Source organism: Halichoeres trimaculatus, unplaced genomic scaffold (genome assembly GCF_033239565.1).
Source record: "Halichoeres trimaculatus isolate MK-OKI-2021-1 unplaced genomic scaffold, fHalTri1.1 fHalTri1_scaffold_8, whole genome shotgun sequence".
In the NCBI taxonomy this organism is placed as follows: Eukaryota; Metazoa; Chordata; class Actinopteri; order Labriformes; family Labridae; genus Halichoeres; species Halichoeres trimaculatus.
In genome coordinates, this window is record NW_027437186.1 from 26,512,678 (window position 1) to 26,532,011 (window position 19,334).

Sequence of the window (19,334 nt, forward strand, 5' to 3'; positions counted from 1 at the left end):
AATTAAACTGAAAGTGCTTCAAAGATAAATCAGTTCAGTTTGACACAAAGTGCAGATTTTTGTGCCATCTGGGGGTTTTTAAGATGTTTGTATCTTAAGATATGTGTAAGAAACCAGAGTGCCTTTCTACACATAGTTAACTTGTGAATGTTAACCACCCCATTTTTCTAGAATTAGCTAGTATGCTTGTGTTTTTTTTAATTATTTAAGTATTATCATATTTGACCATAAGGGCCATTCTAGATTGCTTGAGTATGCAGTTATTGCTCTAGGTGAACATGTGAACATCGCTTTCTCCATGTTTGACGTGGGCTCGGCACACCACAGAAAGGATTCAATACCCCTGTTTGTACAGGTCCTATAAGGTGTTATCAGTGCATACACACACACTTCACACCATCACAGACTCACACACTCAGGGTCCGCTCCCTTGTACAGATGTAAGTATCACTGCAGTGCCGCACTGCACACAGCTAATCAGCTATTCTCCAACTAGCAAATTATTTCACGTTCAGGAGATTCAACGAGTCAGCCTCCTCTTTCATCCTCTCTGTTTCAAACAAAGACACACACACACAAACACACAAACACACACACACACACACACACACACACACACACACACACACACACACACACACACACACAACACACACACACACACACACACACACACACACACACACACACACACACACACTGAATAATAACACACATGAAAGCTTCTTTGGTCTCTCTGCTCTCCTCTGAATCATTAGTCTGCTGGGCTAAAATAAGACTCCACCACAGGCACAGAAATAGCATCAGGACCAATCGATGGAGGAGACATTACTCTGGATTATTGATGACTTGGCCTTCCTCTCATCCTCCTCCTACAGCTGCAGGAACTATAAGATGCTCAGACTCTGTTTGACTGCAGAGGAACCAGATCAAGACCAGATAACTTTATTCTCGTAATGAGATGCTTCAACAGACTGATGCAGCCTCTGGGGGGCACTCTGAAATGTTCTCTGTTAGCTTTAATCAGTCTGTTTAAACCATGAGTTATAAAGAAACTAGAGTGTTATAAAAGAAGAGGAAAGGGAGTGATAATGGATGCTGGATGCAGAGACTGTCAGTGTGGTGGGATTGCAGGTTTTTAGGATCATTCCCCTCAGAGTCTCTGATACGAAGACTCTCAGCAGGACCATGACTCATCTCTGAGTGAACCAGTGACTGTGACCGTGAACTAATGTGTGACTCCACACCTCCACACAAAAACAAAAACAAAGGCCATCTGGGTGACTGCACTCTGCACATGAATGTCAGCAAACTCCTGATTCTCTGACGGCTCCAAGGAACGTCTTGTGAAAAGTGCACCAACACTTGATGAAGCTAGAACAGCATCATTTGGGTAAACAGTTTGTTTTGCCAATACTTGCTTAGTTTTGTACAAGAATGGCAGAATGTTTCATGTCTACTCCAGCTTTTAAACATTATTGAAATACATACAAAGAAATTACCTGCATTCAAAAATCATGTAAACAGAAAGGTAAATAAGGTTATAAATATGACTCAGTATAGAATATAAACAAAAGAGACATGACAGACAATCTCACATCTACATTCAACCATGCCTTTACGAGAGCGTGCCTATGTGCCCTATGTTTGCATATTACTTTTTTTTTTTTTTTTTTAAATCAGGCCCTATTATCCCACAGTTTCCACATTTATATTTTTTTTTTCCAGAAAGTAGTTTTGTTTGTCTGACCTAAAGAAATGAAAACAAGGGGTCAGCATTTATAAGCTCTACTTCAGCCAAAACCCCTTTACAATCAGCCTATTTTATTTTTTCATGTTGTGATTGTGACAATTTTTGCTGCTGGTAATCAAAATGAAATTACTCATTCATTTAGTCATTTAATCATTCATTCATTCACTCAATCATCTTCTTACTATAAAGTGCTTCCTAAAGGTCTTCTGGGAGGATAAGGCTTTAATTGAAGGGAAAGTAGGAACACAAGACCCAGTTTTGGGACTACAGGCTGACCCCATTTGAATATGGTTTGTATGTAACATTACAAAAGACAGTCATGAAATTGAGTTATTACCCACTTTGAAAGGTTTGTTTGTTTTTCTTTTTATTTCAATTGATGACATTTGTCTTACAAGGAGCTTTTTTCTGGGTGTTTTACTAAAGATTTTTTTTCTAAATCATCTCTGGTTTAATAATCAAAGCAAGCCCTGATTTTCACTGTTAGTGAAAACGAGACAAGTAGAGTTTATGTTTTTACCACTTTGAGTTTATTCTCAAGTTTTGAACATGAGTGTCTCTGCTCAGTCTCACAGCCTGCTTAGTGTGTATCGTTGAGCTCTGTGGCTTTTTTACTCATCTTTCTTTGTTGTATTCTAAAGTTAACTTACCGTTTTAAGTCGCACCATTCCTGAATGACCTCTATCTTCAAGTACACTTTGAGAGAAATTCTAGAGCACATCTGTTCTTTTTAAATCTTGGAGAATGGAACTCTCAGCCTTCACTGGTTGGACATTGTGACATCTGTTAATGCTAAAGTCTAAACTAAGTTTATAAAGACTTCCATCATTCTGCTCCTTAAATCCGGAACAATCTACAATCTTATTTTGAACAGTCAAACTTAAGGATAAGTTCGGATTATACAGCTTTTACATTGTTTATAGAATGAAGTAGAACAAAATACTCACCCAGAAGGCTTTCCTGTTCCAAGCAGTGCTTCGGGAGATATTTAGATCCAAAATCGTGCAGCGGATGTCCGTATAATGGGATCCATCGGGGCATAGACAGCGCTGCTCCTAAATCCGCATTAATTGTCCAAAAACTCATGTTTTTCACCAATATTCCATCATGGTCAGCTCCGGGTTAGTCCTCTGCTGCAGTGTGTGTCACTCCAGACAGCGCTGTGCGGCTCTAATGACCTCTGAACTCACAAAGACTTTGTTTATGTTTGCCCCTCCATGCATGCGCAGTGCGGCTCATTGTTTCAGGAGAAGACGGCAGGCTACATTACGACTTTCTTCTTCCAGTTTTGTGTAAAATGGAAATATATCTATCTGATGAAGATATTGTGGAGGAGAACTTTGAATATGATGGGTGTCATTACAGTTTGAGCCAGAGTTAACAGATGACAAGCTCAAAGAAAGGAGGAAGTGGAGTCAGCAACAAACAAACAATACCCCAGAGAGTATTGCGCCTGCGCGGAGGGGCAAATGTAAACAAAGTCTTGGTGAGATAAGAGGTCAGTACAGCCGCACAGCGCTGTCTGGAGTGACACAGACTGCAGCAGAGGACTATCTCGGAGCGGACCATGATGGAATATTGGTGAAAACCATGAGTTTTTGAACAATTAATGCGGTTTTAGGAGCAACGCTGTCTATGCCCCAATGGATCCCATTATACGAACGTCCGCTGCACGATTTTGGATCTAAATATCTCCCGAAGCACTGCTTGGATCAGGAAAACCTTCTGGGAGAGTATTTTGTTCTACTTCATTCTTTAAACAATGTAAAAGCTGTATAAACCAAACTTATCCTTTAGTCTGAATGTTTACATTCTTAGTGAAATGTTTAGGATGATAACGTTTTAGTCAAGTTTCGTTAGAGAACTTTTTGTCCTGTACAAATCTAAGTGTTCGATGTTGTTTGAAGTGTCTGAGTAATTTTTATCAAATTCAGTTACAAAACTATTTTGTTGTATGCAGATGAACGTATGTATGACAACAAAAAGCACAATTAATGTAACTGTGATGAAATCTCAGAACCTGATGGCTATATTCTATGGCAGAAGTAACAAACACAAATACAGATTTTGAGTCAAGGCCATAACGTTAAAGAAAATTGCTGTAATGTTATGAGTAAAAAAGTTGTAATTTTATGAGTAAGTCTAAATGTTACAGGAACGTCTGTAAGAAACTCCTTAGTTGAGAATAAGTCTGAGTGTTTGATGTAAAAATCCTGATGCTGCTGTAATACTTGGTCAGACCACTTAGAGAACAGAATTTAAATCTGAATTTGATTTAGAGGTTAGAATGAAGAACATGTTGCAATCACCACTTGAATCAAATGAAAGTGTGTCATTTATCCTGCTTTTAACTTTGTTTTACACATGTTTCCAACATATGACACTAAAATACCAACTGCAATCAATTTTTGGTGCCATCCATCTGTAGTTTGGCAGGGAAACAAAAGGTTTTCAGGACTTTTCCTCCAGAAACCTCTAAATGATACTCCTGAGCGCTGATAATCAAGCCAGACACACACCAACTCTGAGACCAAACCAGCACATTTAGAGGCCCAAACAAGACAGGTGGAAATACATCTGTCACCACACCAAACAGTAATTTTATCCACAGTTAGTATGAAAAACACATTGAATCACTCTTGAAGTTCACACAGAATGTGTGTTTCTGTGGTGTTGCTGAAAATCCTCCAGTTTGGGACTATTTTTAACCTTTCATAGAGCATCATGCAGGGAGGGGACGGCCATCATGGAAAAGTCAACACTGCTCACGTCATAACAGGTTGACAATAATCCAAGACAGATGTTTAGATCCCTCACTCACACCCACACACACACACACTCATACCCACACACACATACACACACAGGAAGTTAACTTTGAGGTTTGGATGGCAGTCTATGAGCTCAGTGAGTTTTTCCAGCTTCCCTCGTCTTTTCCACAGAGGCAGAGTGACTGTATTGAGACCCAGCTGTTACGAGTCTTTTACATGATGTTTCATAAAAATTAAAGCAGCGAGTTAAGAAAAAGTATGTTAAATTAGCTGAAAAGATTCAGATTGAAGCTTTTATGGGATTTGTTTGGACATAAATCCATTACTGAGATCTCTTCTAAATGATGCAAAAACTTCCTCACGTCTTCAATCCCACCTCTCTTACATTAATGTGGGATAAATCCATTAGTGTGGGATATGTTTGCAGTAATGTGTGGTTAGATTTGCAGGGATGTATCTTATATAATGTTATGAATAAGTTAGCAGAATGTACATGAAGCAGAGAAGAGCAGTGTGCCGTGAAACACTCCAACTGCAGCTCACATTCCTCACTGAGAGCGGGATGTGTCGGCTGTGCTGACTGAGTGATCTGTCCTGCCTCATCACCAGGGATGAAGTGACTGATATGAGCCTAAACACACACACACACACACACACACACACACACATACACACACACACACACACACACACACACACACACACACACATACACACACACACACACACACACACACACACACACACACACACACACACACACACACACACACACACACACACACACACACACACACACACACACACAGGGTGCTGAGGGAACAATAACCAGTAGAGCATCCCAAAGCCAGCATCACAGGAAAGGGGGCGGTTCACTCTGAACCCGACATCCAACCAACCCCCACCCCTCTGGAGCGCGGCGAGCTGCGTTGGCAATAATGAAAGCTGCAGATGAGACTCTGGAGGGAGGCAGGAGGCCGTCCCGGATCCCCTGAGGACACATTTTAACGTAACACGTGCTCCGAGCTTGCTGGTAAATAACAATAGAGCAGGATTATTGAAGGAGTGAGATGTGCTGAGGAGGCTTCACACACTCGGAGAAGAAACACACAATTAAACAAAAAGAGATGGAATAAAATATTCAGCCTTTGTTACAGCTAGAGGAAAGAGTTTCAAATAGAAGCCCTAGAGGAGTGTGTGTGCATGTGTGTGTGCATAGAGTGTGTGAGCACGTGCCTTTGTGTGAAGTGAGTGTGTGTAACAAAGAGGAAGAAGAAAAAGCAGTCATCCCCAATCCCCCTGTCCCTGCCAATACTTTTGGCCCTTGAAGTGTGTGTGTGTGTGTGTGCGCTTTATTATACACACACACACACAGACACATACATGCAGACACACTTTCCTCCAACATCCAGCCAGTTTGGGATGGAATATTCCGTGGGGGTCTGACCCATAACGAATATCAAAAGGAAATGAAAAATTCCCTCCATGAAAACCCAGAGCGTGTGTGTGTGTGCTCGTGTGTGTGTGTGTGTTCATGTGTGTGTTTGGGGGAGGGTGTCCAGAGTTCTTCATCATCCAGACATAACAAGGAGCTGTTAACCCTCCCATCCATGAATATGGATGTAGGATTCAACGCTCGCCCCGCCCCTCAGCCCTGCCACCAGCGCCCCAGACAAAGCACTTCAAACACGGGCACAAATTGTCACGGGGGACCCTATCGGTCTCCTCCAGACCCCCCCCAGCTTTCAAAGACTAATCCTCAGGGACCCAGAGAGGGATAATGATCCGGTGTGAGCAGCACGGAGAGGAGTGTTTGTCGTGAGGTTTAATTTCAACGATGATGAAACTGAGAGGAGACGATGCCTTTATGAACCGCAGGAATATAGAGTTAGCAGGAGAGGAGCATTTTGAATATTAGCCTACTATGATCCCTGAACTCCTTCTGCTTTTTATTCCTTTGATTTATGAAACTGACCGATAACTGACACAAAAGAAGTCAGCAGTGATTTGAAAGTTTATCAAAATCTTCCTTTACTCAAGTGCAGATTCTGCATCCGAGCAAATCAGCTGATCAAAAAATCAACAAGCTCTTTGGTGTTACAAACTGGCTTCAGTGTCTAGTCTGAGCAGTTTTATGTATTTTTAACAAGATAAAAAGCAAAGTAAATGCACCAGGTGATATTACTGTAGGTGTGATCTTACAAAGAGAAGTTCAATGACATTAAAGTAGGAATGATGGAATTTTGTCCGAAAAAAGTCAAAATGTTGCAAGAAAAAATTTGTAATTCTTCAAGATTGAGGTCGTACACAAACAAGATGTAAGTCTAAATGATATGGGTATGGAGTCATAGCATAATGAGAATGAAATCTTGATGTTTTGAGAAAAAAAGCAGTCATTGTTTCAGAAGTTTTAAAGATTCAAGTTTGTACGTTGAGATCAATTGTAATTATAGCAGAAAAAAGGTAAAAATGTTCCGAGATTTAAGTCGGAATGCTTTGGGTAAAAAGTCCTTATGTTCTGAGAAAAGAACAGTTATTGTTATGAGACTGGAGTCATTATGCTGCAAGAAACAAGTTGTGAAGTTACTGAAATAAAGTCAGCATATTTAGAGAATAACGTGGTACTGTTACAGGATCTATGTCGTAACTTTCTCTGGGTGAGCTGCAATTACTGTGGGGGTATTTTGACCGGTGGTTTTAATTAAAGCAGAGAATGATGTAGCTTATGCACTGTATCTGCATTCTTTTCCTTTCAGCCCCTACCCTTCAAAAAGTTTGTGCATACCACTGGTGCTAATTAAATCAACAGCCGTTTTCCTGGAAAGTCTCGTAAATGGGAATAAAAAGTAGTTTACTTTGAGGAAAGAGCAAAAGTAGCTGGTGAAAACCTTTGATTCCAGATATCAGTTGTTCTAGCAAGTTAGCACAGCTTCAGTTAGCATGACTAGCTTCATCTACCAACGTAGCCAAGCTCAACGTTGTTTGATTATGACAGACTGGAGTGAAGCCCTCCACTCTCAAGATTTACGACTTTAGGGTCTCAGTATTCAAGTGGGTAAACACAGAACATTCTTCTGTTCATTTACCCGTGAATTAAGTGAGTATTCACATTTAGTGGGAACGTAATATTAGTTAAAAGCAGAGATCTTTGAAACGTCCTCATCTGCACACAGAATGAGTAGAAACAAGCACCATGTGTCTGAATACTCTGTCGAGAGGCAGGATATAGATGGAGAACAGAAGAGGACTGAGATTGCATCCCTGAGGCACACCACTTTCTAAGTTAAAGGCTGTAATTTACTGAGACACCTGCAAAGGTTTCTATCTGACAGGAATGGATAGAGGATTTTTATGACTATCCCTTTAAGAATTTCATTCTTGTCCTTGGTGCTGTGTTGAACTGCGTGAAAGCTCTGCTAAGTTTCTGTCACATCCTGTCTCATGTGACTCTCCTGCCCGTCTTGTTGTTTCAGTCTGAATATTTCAAATCGCTGACGGTCCCTCTCAGGCCGACCACTTATCTCATCTGTACGTCCTGGTCCTGTGAGCCAGCTGAACAAACAATGAGCGTCTATCAGAGTCTGTGATGTGTTAATGTCTGTGAGAGGCTTCAAAGATGAGCCTCCACTGCAGTTGTCTGCAGCACTCTGCAAAGCCAGGATGTGCAGAGGGAGAGGATCAGAGTATTAGACTCTAATGTCAGTGAGAAATGTTAGATGCAGAGATCTGGGGACTCTTACGCAATCTAATGCAAAGAACGAAGAAAAAGATGCATAAATAAATCATCTGCACAGATCTCCAGAGCACGTGCAGAGTAGGTGAACCTGTTTGTGTCCACATGGCTTCATTACAAACTGTTTCAGGTATTCTTGGCTTTGGAAATAGGACAGCCGCCTGCACGCAGACAAACGCTTACACTGCACTCTCTGTGATGATTCATCACTGCGAGCGTACAGTGTGGTTCATTGTTTGGTCAGCTGTGATGGTACAGAGCCCACCTGGACTCTGACGGGTTGCAGGATGAGCTCTCTGGAGGAAACATGAAGAAATGTGAGGTCGGAGAAGTGCTCGCAGCGTTCTGTGTGAGGAATGAAAAACTAAACCTCCAAAAACCCTCCTGCCAAAAACCAGCTCTGAGTGGGCAGGAGGCAGCGGGTTAGCTCCGTGGAAACTTTCAGAGGGATTGTGGGAGTCGAACATGTGGCGGGCAGAGGTTACGGGTGTTCTGCCAGCGTGGGGACTCGATGGCGGACAGCATCTTTCTTCTACGGCCACATGAAGAGAGGAGCTCCAGAGCTGGACGCCGCCTCCAAGCAGCAGAGTGCTGTCAGATACACAAACAAACCTACACACTCCTTTCTGTCCAAACATTCTGTAAACACTTTTTTGATGGTAGAAATATTTTCAGACTAACTTAAAAATATCTCGTGCCCACACACAGGAGAGAAACTCTACTCGAGGAGCTGGAAGCTGCAGCCGAGGAACAACCAGGAGTAATATCTCAATCTGCTTAGCTTAACGCGCTAACAAGAGGCTCATGGGATTAATCATCAATTTATTACAGTGATTGATCTCTTTAATTCAGCCCTGTTGCTTTAACTGGTCCTGAACTGAGGCAGGAGGTAGATTTTTCACACATTCAGGACAGGCAAAGTGGTTAGGGACAGGTATCTTTAGGATTTTAATCCATACCAATGTTAAAGGTGTTAAAGAAAGTGTTTATTTATATATTTAATTTCCCTTCAACCTTACAAAACCGGCTAACAAACATCATATAAAAGCCAAATATCACAGAATTATTTTAGCATAAAAAAATCTATTAAGTTGATGTTACGAAGAAACATTTTAAATACCAATTTACTTAAATTAAAGTTGATATGCGGAGGAAATATGTACCTTTTTCAACAAATTCCTCAATTTATACACCCTTGCAATAACTGAAGCACACAAACTTTTAATGTTTACATTTTGTCTCTGTTCAGTCATCAGGAAATATTAGGTTTTTACACAAAATGTTAAATGCATGTAAAGTAAATTTAAAGACGAAAGTAGACACATGCTGCACATATTGCAGGTCATGCAAATTACCCAAATGCCATGTACTGATGAATTTCCAACGTATCCAACACTCCGCTTGCTTCATTCACTTTTACAGCCAAACTCTTTCTTGATTCTTTTGGAGTGATAAAACAAACAACTGAGGTATCTGTCAATGTGTGCTCAGTTATGTAGATACATATTTTGTTGATAAGCTACATAAAATTGAACGTGCATGGCGTGTTTGGGAACACCAACTCTGCAGACATTACATATGTTTCTAAGTACCATTTGGGCAGTGTTTCACAAAGCAGCTCATCATGACTATCACACTCCTATCTGCAGCAAAAGTAAAGTTTTCTTGTCTTAAATTAATTTGTTTGTATCAAACTAAAGCAGAGATTAGTGCGTCTACAAGGTTCAGGGATGTGCTTAACATCACCAAAGTATCACACAAGCCTTTTGGACATTTCTTTTTGTTATTATATCTCCCAGAAGCTCATCTTCTCTTAGCCAAATAAGTTTTTCTTTTTATCTTGCCCCAGTGGTTAAGGCGTTACAGTAATTAAAAGAGTGTTTAAAAATGGGAGAGCCAACACTCTAACCCTAACCCTAACCCTATGGGTTTTAAAATGCAAAAAAAAAAAAAAAAGCTAAGTAAAAATGGTAATGGCCACCTTTACCCGACAAGTCCAGAAAAATGTTATAATTTAAGATATTAGAAGCCAAAAAGCAAAGCCTCAATTGTTTGTCAAGAGTAAAGAAACTCTTTTTAATGGATTAAGAGAATTTGACTGACTCAGTTTCCTATAACAAAGATATTTTCCCAATCATTTTTTCCTGCAATATCTTGAAAGAGTCATTTTCTGGACTTGAAGCTGAACCTAACTAATATTTAGGCTTTTAGTTCATTTTTACAAAAAATAAAAAATAAGACAAGAACACTTAGTAAGTTTCGCATAAAGTTGACAAAACTATTCTATTGTAATCAACAACAGAAACATTACATAAGAAGTTGCGTTTGACTCACAGCTGGTGTGTACTGATAGTGATTTTTTAATGGAGTATTTTGACTTAAAATAATAAAAGCACCAAACTTTCAGTGCCAACGCCAAAAAAAAAATGTTTTGTGATACCATTCTTCATGCTGCGTGATAAAAATCTGCTCCTGACCTTAAAAAAGTCAGACTGTGCAGATTTGTTCCATAACTTCATCTCAACAGGACGGTTTGTTATAGAAATCTGTGCTTATGTATCTGCTGCTGTGAGTCATCCTCACAAACAATAGTGAACCTCACGACCACTCAGGTCTCTGCAAACGGTTCAGAAAGCTCCAACATCTCTCGAACGTAACCTCCTCAGCAGGGCTGCCACCTCGTTGACCGAGCGGAAAAACAATCATCCCTCTTTTTTTCTATCATGCTTTCTCTTTTTAACCGGACACTGAATGAATGAGGCCACAGCTGACAACAATGGAGGGTACCTTTTAGATGGTCGCCATGGTAACGGCTGCAGACAGCGCGAGCTGGAGAGAAGGGGGGGAGAGAGAAAGAGAGTGCAGGTCGGTGACTCTGCAGTGTGGATTTCTCCACTTTCGCTCTACGTTTCACCTCCACACTCAGTCTGCATCACTGAAGTGTTCAAACACACACCGATCTGCAGCTTTACCAGGATCCTGACAGCAAGATACTCTGTCCAAATGCACCAGATGCTGCGGAACGTATCAGCTCAGGGAGGGATGCTGCCAGATACAGCAGGATCCAACACGAGCTGGATCAGCTGCTGGGGAGCAGGGCGTCGCACCGCCAGGTCTAAAGGAAGGAGGGTGTGTGGAGGATGCATGCTCACACACACAGTGACACCAGTCAGGATACTTACACCAAAGCAAACACGTAAAATATGAAAAAAAAACAAAAAAAACACACATGTTTGCATGACAGAAAGATGAACGAACACACACACACACACCTGAACACAACCAAAACAGGTGACTGAGACACAGCTGCACATCCATCCAAACACACACACTGCAGACAGCAGCATGACAAACACCTTAAATTACCCAGATCAAACGCAAATATTAATCTTCACACACACAAACAAACCTACACACACACACATACATACACACACACACACACACACACACACACACACACAGAAAGAGATAGAGCTGGAATACCTTTTTCTTTGACCATGACCATTGGACTCCAGGTAAATCTGTTCCAGTAAAAGGCTCCAGGGATCGATCAGCGCTAACACAGAAGCTGCTACCTCCTTTTTATAGTCAAGACTGAGGAGCTAAAAGGAGAGAGGAGATGGCACAGAGAGGGAGAGAGGGGCAAGGCTAAGCTCTCCTCCTGAAAACAGCTTCAGCGTGGGGTTTGCCTCCCGACTGTTTTCCTCCCATCCCTCCTCCTCCTTCTCCTCTTCTGCACACTCCTCCTCCCCTCCTTCTCTCTCTCCTCCCCTCCTTCTCTCTCTCCTCCCCTCTGTTGTGTCAGCCGCCTCCTCATTGCAGCAACCAGGTGGCTGCTGCTGCTGCTGCGGCTGAATCCTCACATCCCAAACACACCTCGAGCAGACACACGCACACACATTGCACAGACAGCACACATTTCAAACATACACACACATAATTAAGAAGAAGAAATTTTAAAAAAAAACCTTGCATCAGAAAATCTGCATTAGACTTATCTAACCTTTGGCTAAAAAGTCAAAAAGCCAAATATTTGTTGGAATAGTCCTTTAAAACCCAGCTTAAAGCATCAGTCGACAGGGCAGCAGGTGATTTCAATCACTCCCTTCTATGTGGTAATTATCCCGCTGTGCACAATGTCCAGTCCACTTTCACACAATTTCTGTGTTTGACAAACATTCAGAGAATAAAACCTGAACTTCAAAATTCCCAAGGAGAAATCAGCCTCCTTTTGGAAACGCTGACAGTAACAGGAAGTAGTTAAAGCAGCAAGCACGAAATGAATAATTAAAATCAAATCAAAAATTCATCAGGCAGGTTAACCGCAATTAAAACAGAGACTTTCTGACAGAGTTAGGCAGAAAAGAAAATAACCACGGGCTGTTAAACTGAATCCAATCAACACTGTAATCCTGAGCAGAATTGATAATTATTCACTTCAAATTTTGGATACAAAAACTACAAATCCAAAAAGAACCAACTCATAGACGAGATCCTTGTGTTAAATCAGGGAAGAAAAACTCAGAGTGATTATAAGTCTTCAAAAATAACACCAGAGGATCAGAAGCTCTTTTCATTTTTACACTATTCTTGGACACAGCCCAGGCATGTTTCTCTGCTGATCAGCTGTTTGGGTCTGAAGCTTCAAGAGATTTAAACACAACAAAGTAGTGCCGTGAAGTACACCAGTGTCCGTAAAGTATACCGTTATGTCTTAAAATTATTCCCCTTCCACACGCTCCTTTGCAGGCTAATTAGCTCCTATTGCTCTTAGTGCACTCTGGTCAATCTGCCTGCGATAACTAATATTTCACTTAGCATATTTTTCCACAATAATCAAATTAACAATAACATTTATTACATTTAAAAAAAAAAAATAAAGAAATGCTAACCATAAATTTACACCAAAACTTATGTTGTGTTTGAGAATTACAAGGTCTAGTGAATGCATCACCTGCTGCAGGCGGTTCAGCAGCCAACATCTATGTTATGTATTTTTCTTCTTGGAGTTGTGGGACGTCCAAGAGTTAAACAAAGACCTAAGTGTTGTTCTTTGACTGTATGTTATATTATTGTTATTGCTCATACATTACTTTTCAAAATGCATTGTGGGATACATTGAGTAGACTATATGGGGTATGACCATGCTCACTCAGAATTTGGACAACACTGCAAAATGGAATCTATAATGAATAGGAAGTAATTTCAAACATGTCCTGTGTGATATCACTAATAGGTTACTGCTCTCCTGGTGACTGTCTGCAGCATTGGTTAAAAAATAAAATAAAATAAAAAATAAAAAAAAGTCTCCCCAGTCATTCTAGATGGGCTTTGGTTTGAAAAATAAATACACCTTGTACAAATGTTTCTCACATACAATTCATTTGGTGATATAAAGATAATTTTGGGCTGCCTTGTGTTCAAGTCTGAACACTTTTCTTTTCCTTAAAGCTCCTGTGTGGAACATTTAACTTGTCACTTTTGGCGCCCCCCTCTGGACAAAATGGTCTGAATTTGTCTTTAATTTGCAGGAAGTATTTCTTGACAAATAATCTCAACCTGCTTGTTTTTAACAGATATCTAGAATCTTTGCCATCAAAAATGTGAAAATCTGACAGTTAATGACTTAGTATGACTCCCACCCTCTGTCAGTAACTTTGGAAATCTAAAATAAACGTGGAGAAGTAGTAACTGAGCTTCTTGATGGTCCTGTTTGCTTTTTTAAAGCCATCAGAGGCCTCTAGATTAGTTTCAGTTTGTTTCATGGCCTTTGAAAAACTCCTCACAGGAGCTTTAACTCTGACAGTGAAAGCTCTGACATGAAAACAGATCTTCTGCCTGGACCCATGCATGCCCCTTCATGAAGTAAAGCCAGATCTGATTGACAGCTCTGCACCATCTCACGCTCTCTGAAGGTCTGTGTACAAGGACGAGGAGGGGAGGGGTGCATTTCAGGTCTGAGTTCCGAGGTCTGGGGTCTGAGGTCTGACTTACCGTGATCTCCAACATGAGCTCTGTATTAATATCTTCAGAGGATCCTCTTAAATCCAATTACAAGGATCACGAGAGAGCACGTTCCTGACTGAGCCATGAGAACCCTGCAGATCTCGAGTCTTACACATACATAAAAATGAAGATTTATCCACAGAGTTTACTCTTTAACTCCTACAAGGATGTTTAGAGTGTGCATGATCATGTCTGCAAGGCAAAGATTAAAAAAACATTTGTAACATAAAAAATTCATGTGAATCTAACAAAAGAAAAAAAACAGAGTAAGGTTAGCCTCTCTTTTTGTTTAAGTGTGTGGAATACGACACTTTTTGCATTTATTCTGTAAAATTTACTCACTTAATTTTCTTTGAAATGCACCTTCAAAAATGAACTTTTCCCCTCTTCAGTGTCATATAAACTTTCATAAATCCTTTTTCTGCTTTGTTTTTCTTATCTGATCTTGTCCTCCTTTTCTGAAGCAAAGTATCCTAATAGGACGCGGTCACACTGTCACACAGTTTCTCACCAGCATGTCAAATTCTGTTTGTTTCAGCTGTTTGAAGCTCTTAACAACTATTCTTTGGAGGCTGTATTCAGATAAAGCTCATCTGGACTCATCTGATGTTTGCCCACTCTTAAGTGTGCAGAAACATTGACAAAATGATTTCAGGAGCTTCATTAAACCACACTTCCAATGCACGAGCCTTTCTGCACCTCTCCACATCTTGAGGGGAGGACGAGTTTGTGTCTCAGCACCTCCTCTGTTCCTGCTGATGCCAGCAGCTCATTATACATTCAGAATATATTTATCCTCTGCAGTTTCTACTCTGCCCCCTGCTGGACTCTCAGCAGCGTGCATGACTTTGCAGCGGGGCGTTTTCTTCTCATCGGGCAGTGGAGACATGCCAGGGAGGCAAAAATAGTGAGCTGACTTTTCCTCAGCTTGAACTCCACCCTGGTTTCTCATGGAGGTTGAGAAACATGTGTATGATGACCTCAGATTAGAGTCAGTTTCTTAAAGAGGCTGGCATTTCTAAGCTAAAAGGAAAAGAGACACTTTTAAAGCATCAAAGGAAGCTGTCTTTTTAAAGTGAAAATTAAATTACTTAACCAAAGTTTAGCATGTAAAAAAAAAAGTTTAGATCTCAGACAATTAAGTCAGAAAAAAAAAAGTTTTGTTTTCAGAATGTGGGTGTGGCTTATCGCATTTTGACAACTGCATAACTCCGCCCATAACTTTGAGCATCTTTCTGTGTCTGATACTCCAGACATTAAGTTGCTAACTGAAAGGTGAGCTACAAAAAGCTATGCTTTCCAAATCATAGTTAGGAGTTAGCAGAGACATGCTACATGAGCCTACATGGCCTTGTTGATTCTAAAAGCTAAAAAAGAAAAGCTAAATTACAAGTGTTAATGCTCTTCATAAATCACCAAAAATAGATCATCCAAAGCCCATAAACCCTGATAACATTGGTTGAACCCTTTTTTTGGACAACCTAGGTATCATTGACTGTACAGGAAACACTGCCCCTGTGTCTGTACTAAAGCCGGATTGCTAACTCAGATGAGAATTTGAATTTAGTTTACTATCTTTAAAATTGTTTTTCTCATCAATTGATAATAATTTTAGTAAAGGCAAGTCTGTTTTTAGGTTTCTGTCTCATCTAAGGTCCTGCCCACAACACGATGTGATCGAGGGGCAACATCGGGTGGGAGAAATGAAGCCTATGCACAAGTGCTTAAAGTTGCTGTTCATAGAGAATCCGCTTGAGGCTGGCTACAGAAAGACCAGAAGTCATGTACACACCCAGCCACAAAAACAGACTTTTATGGCATTAGAAAGAATATCTACAGCCTGGTTCAACAAACGGCTTGGGTCTGAAACGCTGATTTAACTATCGGCACACACTGTGTGGTGAGTGAATTTTTTTCTAACTCAGTGGATTAGAAATTATTAGGATTGTTTGATTGTCCAATCAGAGACACAGCTCAGGTCATGTGACTGATTGGCACCCTGTAGCTGTTTGAAAGGAAACCCTAAGCTGGCGTTATAACCAATGTGGCTGCATCCACAAATTGGCTTCATTTCACGAAATCAGGAACAGACGGGTGATGTCACAGAGACTTTGTCCATGTTTTGGGGTATTCTAATCAGACAAATGCATTCTTGTTTTTATGGGTTCATTTTAAATGTTGAGGCACGGTGTGTTTTGCTGTTTTAATGGTTAACACTTAAAGAAGTAGCAGTTTATTAAACGTTCTGTTATGAACCTGAATCTCAGCCTTGCTCACAAGGCAGCAAGAGCTCAACTTGGGCAACATTCAAATGTTGAATTCAGCCAATAGTCTGCTGACCTTGAGTGGCAGTGAACTCCACTTTAACCGAAGACTTTGGTCAGCCTTCATCTATACAGACAATTTAAAATTGTTCTGTTTATCTTCAAGGACACTTAAAACAGCATTTCCGTATGCTCTTCACCGTGGTTAATCATGAAGGATGGAAGTCTCAGGGCTTGTTGTCCTGAAGTCCGAACTAAGGTGTGAAAGAAAGGCTTTAGGCATTCTGCTTCTTTAGCCCAAAACAATCTACAGTCTGATTTTTAACAGTCAAACTGGGCTAATCTCAGTGTTTTAAAATCTTTAGTGTATAGTCTGAATTCAAGCAGTCTGTTTGATAATGACTGAGTCGAATTCTGACAGAAAACTTTTAGTTCTGAATGACTCTGGGTGTTTGTTGTTAAACTTTGTGTTGCTCCTGCTGACTCATCCAGCCTCACCAGTAAAACTTTAGTGAAACAGGCCTGTTGCAGAAAACAACATGGTTTCTCAAGTGATCCGTCTCCTTTGTTTGATGCTAATTTTAGCTATCAAACACATCTGAAGCAGAGTTATAAATATATCACTCCAAGTGTTGGTGCTCTGCTTCTCAAACTGCTACTGGGAACAAACTGCAGAGAAGGAAAAAGGAGCACTGTGGCTCCTCACGGCTAAAAGCAGCACAAGGATGTCCTATTATTGTGCCGCTAATAATACTGCTAATGGACCTATTATCATCCCGCCACTGCTGCTGGACGTTCACACTACACAGGACTCTACAAGAGCAACTCCTAAACAGCAAAGCCTATTATCCATGGATGAGAGGTTTGTCTGCATTTGGCTCACCTGTGGATGATCCATGTCGAGCGGCCATTAATAACCCTGCTGAGAAGCGTCATGACACGCCGTAATGCCCCTATCACTACTAGCATTAGCATTAGCATGTGGTAAAAGTAAGAAGTGAAGCATGAGGGGGGAAAGCAGGCCGACTTTTTTAAACCAGAGGTCAGATTTACCATAAACAACATCAGCATGTGTGGATATACTCCTCAGTTAAAGCAGGGATTAAAATTAGGATGCCAGACATTTACACACACACATTCACACTCCAAACTGAGCTGCAAACTCCAAATATGTACAAATCCTGCAGACAGAAAAAAAATCTGGAGCGCAGACAGATCTGTTTTTATGTCTCCGGATGAAAACTTTGAGAAGCTTTTGAACAGCAAACCTCGAGTGTTTCACAAACGGTGCTGTACCGCTGACATTCCTGAGCTGTGGCTGCAAAAAAAACGCCACGAAAATATGTTTCCACAGCACTCAGCTCTCCTTTCCTGTATGCAAGAATTAAAAACATAGGAGCCACAGGAATCTGCCTGATGCTGGAGGTTCCATCCATCACTCCTATCAAACACTGACTTGGGAAATAATGCAGTTTTGGCACAGCTGTCAGAGGAAATGCCTAAAACCAGCCTCACCCTCTGCGACCTCTGATCTGGGGTCAGTCTACAGAGACATCCGTCAAACTCCAGCTGCTTCACTCTGCACTATTTGCAAACAATTAGTCCCCAAACATGATGATTTTACAGCTGTGCCTGGCAGCCGATCAGCAAATACATAAGGTCTGGAAATCTCGATTTGTCTTCATGCCCATGTTGTAATCCTGATGTAAGCCATCATGTCGCTTCATGCTCTGCTGCCAGGCTGAACGCAGCGGCTCTGTCCTTACATACCTCGCATTACGTAACGATGCAGAGGATGCTGATTAATTTCTGACTTTTACAATATTTGCACTAACATTTTTTGGCATCTGAGGTCGGGGTTGTGTAACTTGTGCAACAGGAGCTCTTTCGGGTCAGATGTGGAGGCCGCACAACAGCATCAAATTAGCAAAGACTTATGTTTTCAACAAATATGTGCAGCTTTGGAAGAAAAGTAAGATAGGAAGGGAGACAGGAATTATGAAAATTAATTCAACATTAATTAAAACCGGTTTTAGTGTGGAAAAGCTCCCATGCACCTTCAAAGCAAAAGTCCTTTTTTGCAGGATTCAGTAAGGAAGCATTTTTCCTCTGCAGGTTGGAGTTTTCTCTAAAGTTGAGCAATCAGGGAGAGCAGATGTGTACCTGTAGCAACGTCGTTCAGCCTCTCACTCAGGTAGTAGTCGTTGGGGTTCAGGTATGGCAGCTGCTCCATGTACTGTTTAGGGATGAGGTACAGTACTTCAGCCACGTGCCCATCCTCAATAATGGACATCCGCTTCACCGAGCTCTTCCTCTTCACGCGCACGCGGTCCACGCTGTGGCTGCGGCTGGAGCTGCACAGCTTGCCCAGGCTGTTGAGGTTTGGCAGCGTGGGCATGGTGCCCTGCTCCCCTTCAACGGACCCACAGAGAAGGGTGAAGCACTGCAGGTAGAGGTTGTCCAGGGTCAGGCCCGCCCCAATAACCCGTCACCTCCACACATTGAAAACACAAGGCACCCACAGAGAAAGAGAGGAACTCCTCATAGAATCATGCTGCGTGCCTCCTGGGGATACTCCTTCACCTGTCACCTCAGATCTGCTCTGGATGTTGGAAGAGGAGCGCCAGAATCCAGCTTGTGGCGTTGGTGCCAAACAGCAGGTGTGACGAAGCACCGAGAGAGGAGCCGGGAAAGAAGCTTACACTATGAGTGTCTTCAGCCCAACCAGCCTGGAGCCTTAAGCAGCTTAGAGCTGACGTCGAGCCCAAGATTATCTTCTGGGTGGGGTTAGGTGGCTCCACATG

General features: G+C 41.3%; 1 protein-coding gene across 7 annotated transcripts in view; it reads right to left on the minus strand.

Moving 5' to 3' along the window:
• The window catches only part of ablim1a (actin binding LIM protein 1a), a 61,805-nt gene that overhangs the window by 33,403 nt on the left and 9,068 nt on the right, over positions 1-19,334 (minus strand). The window contains exon 1 of one of the 7 annotated variants that reach the window (XM_074675831.1): positions 11,744-12,008. The exons of the other annotated variants lie outside the window; for them this stretch is intronic. Coding sequence (XP_074531932.1) covers positions 11,744-11,765 — 22 coding nt within the window. The 5' untranslated portion in view covers positions 11,766-12,008. Of the gene's footprint in view, positions 1-11,743; positions 12,009-19,334 lie in introns of those variants that run through there. 7 annotated transcript variants of the gene reach the window in all.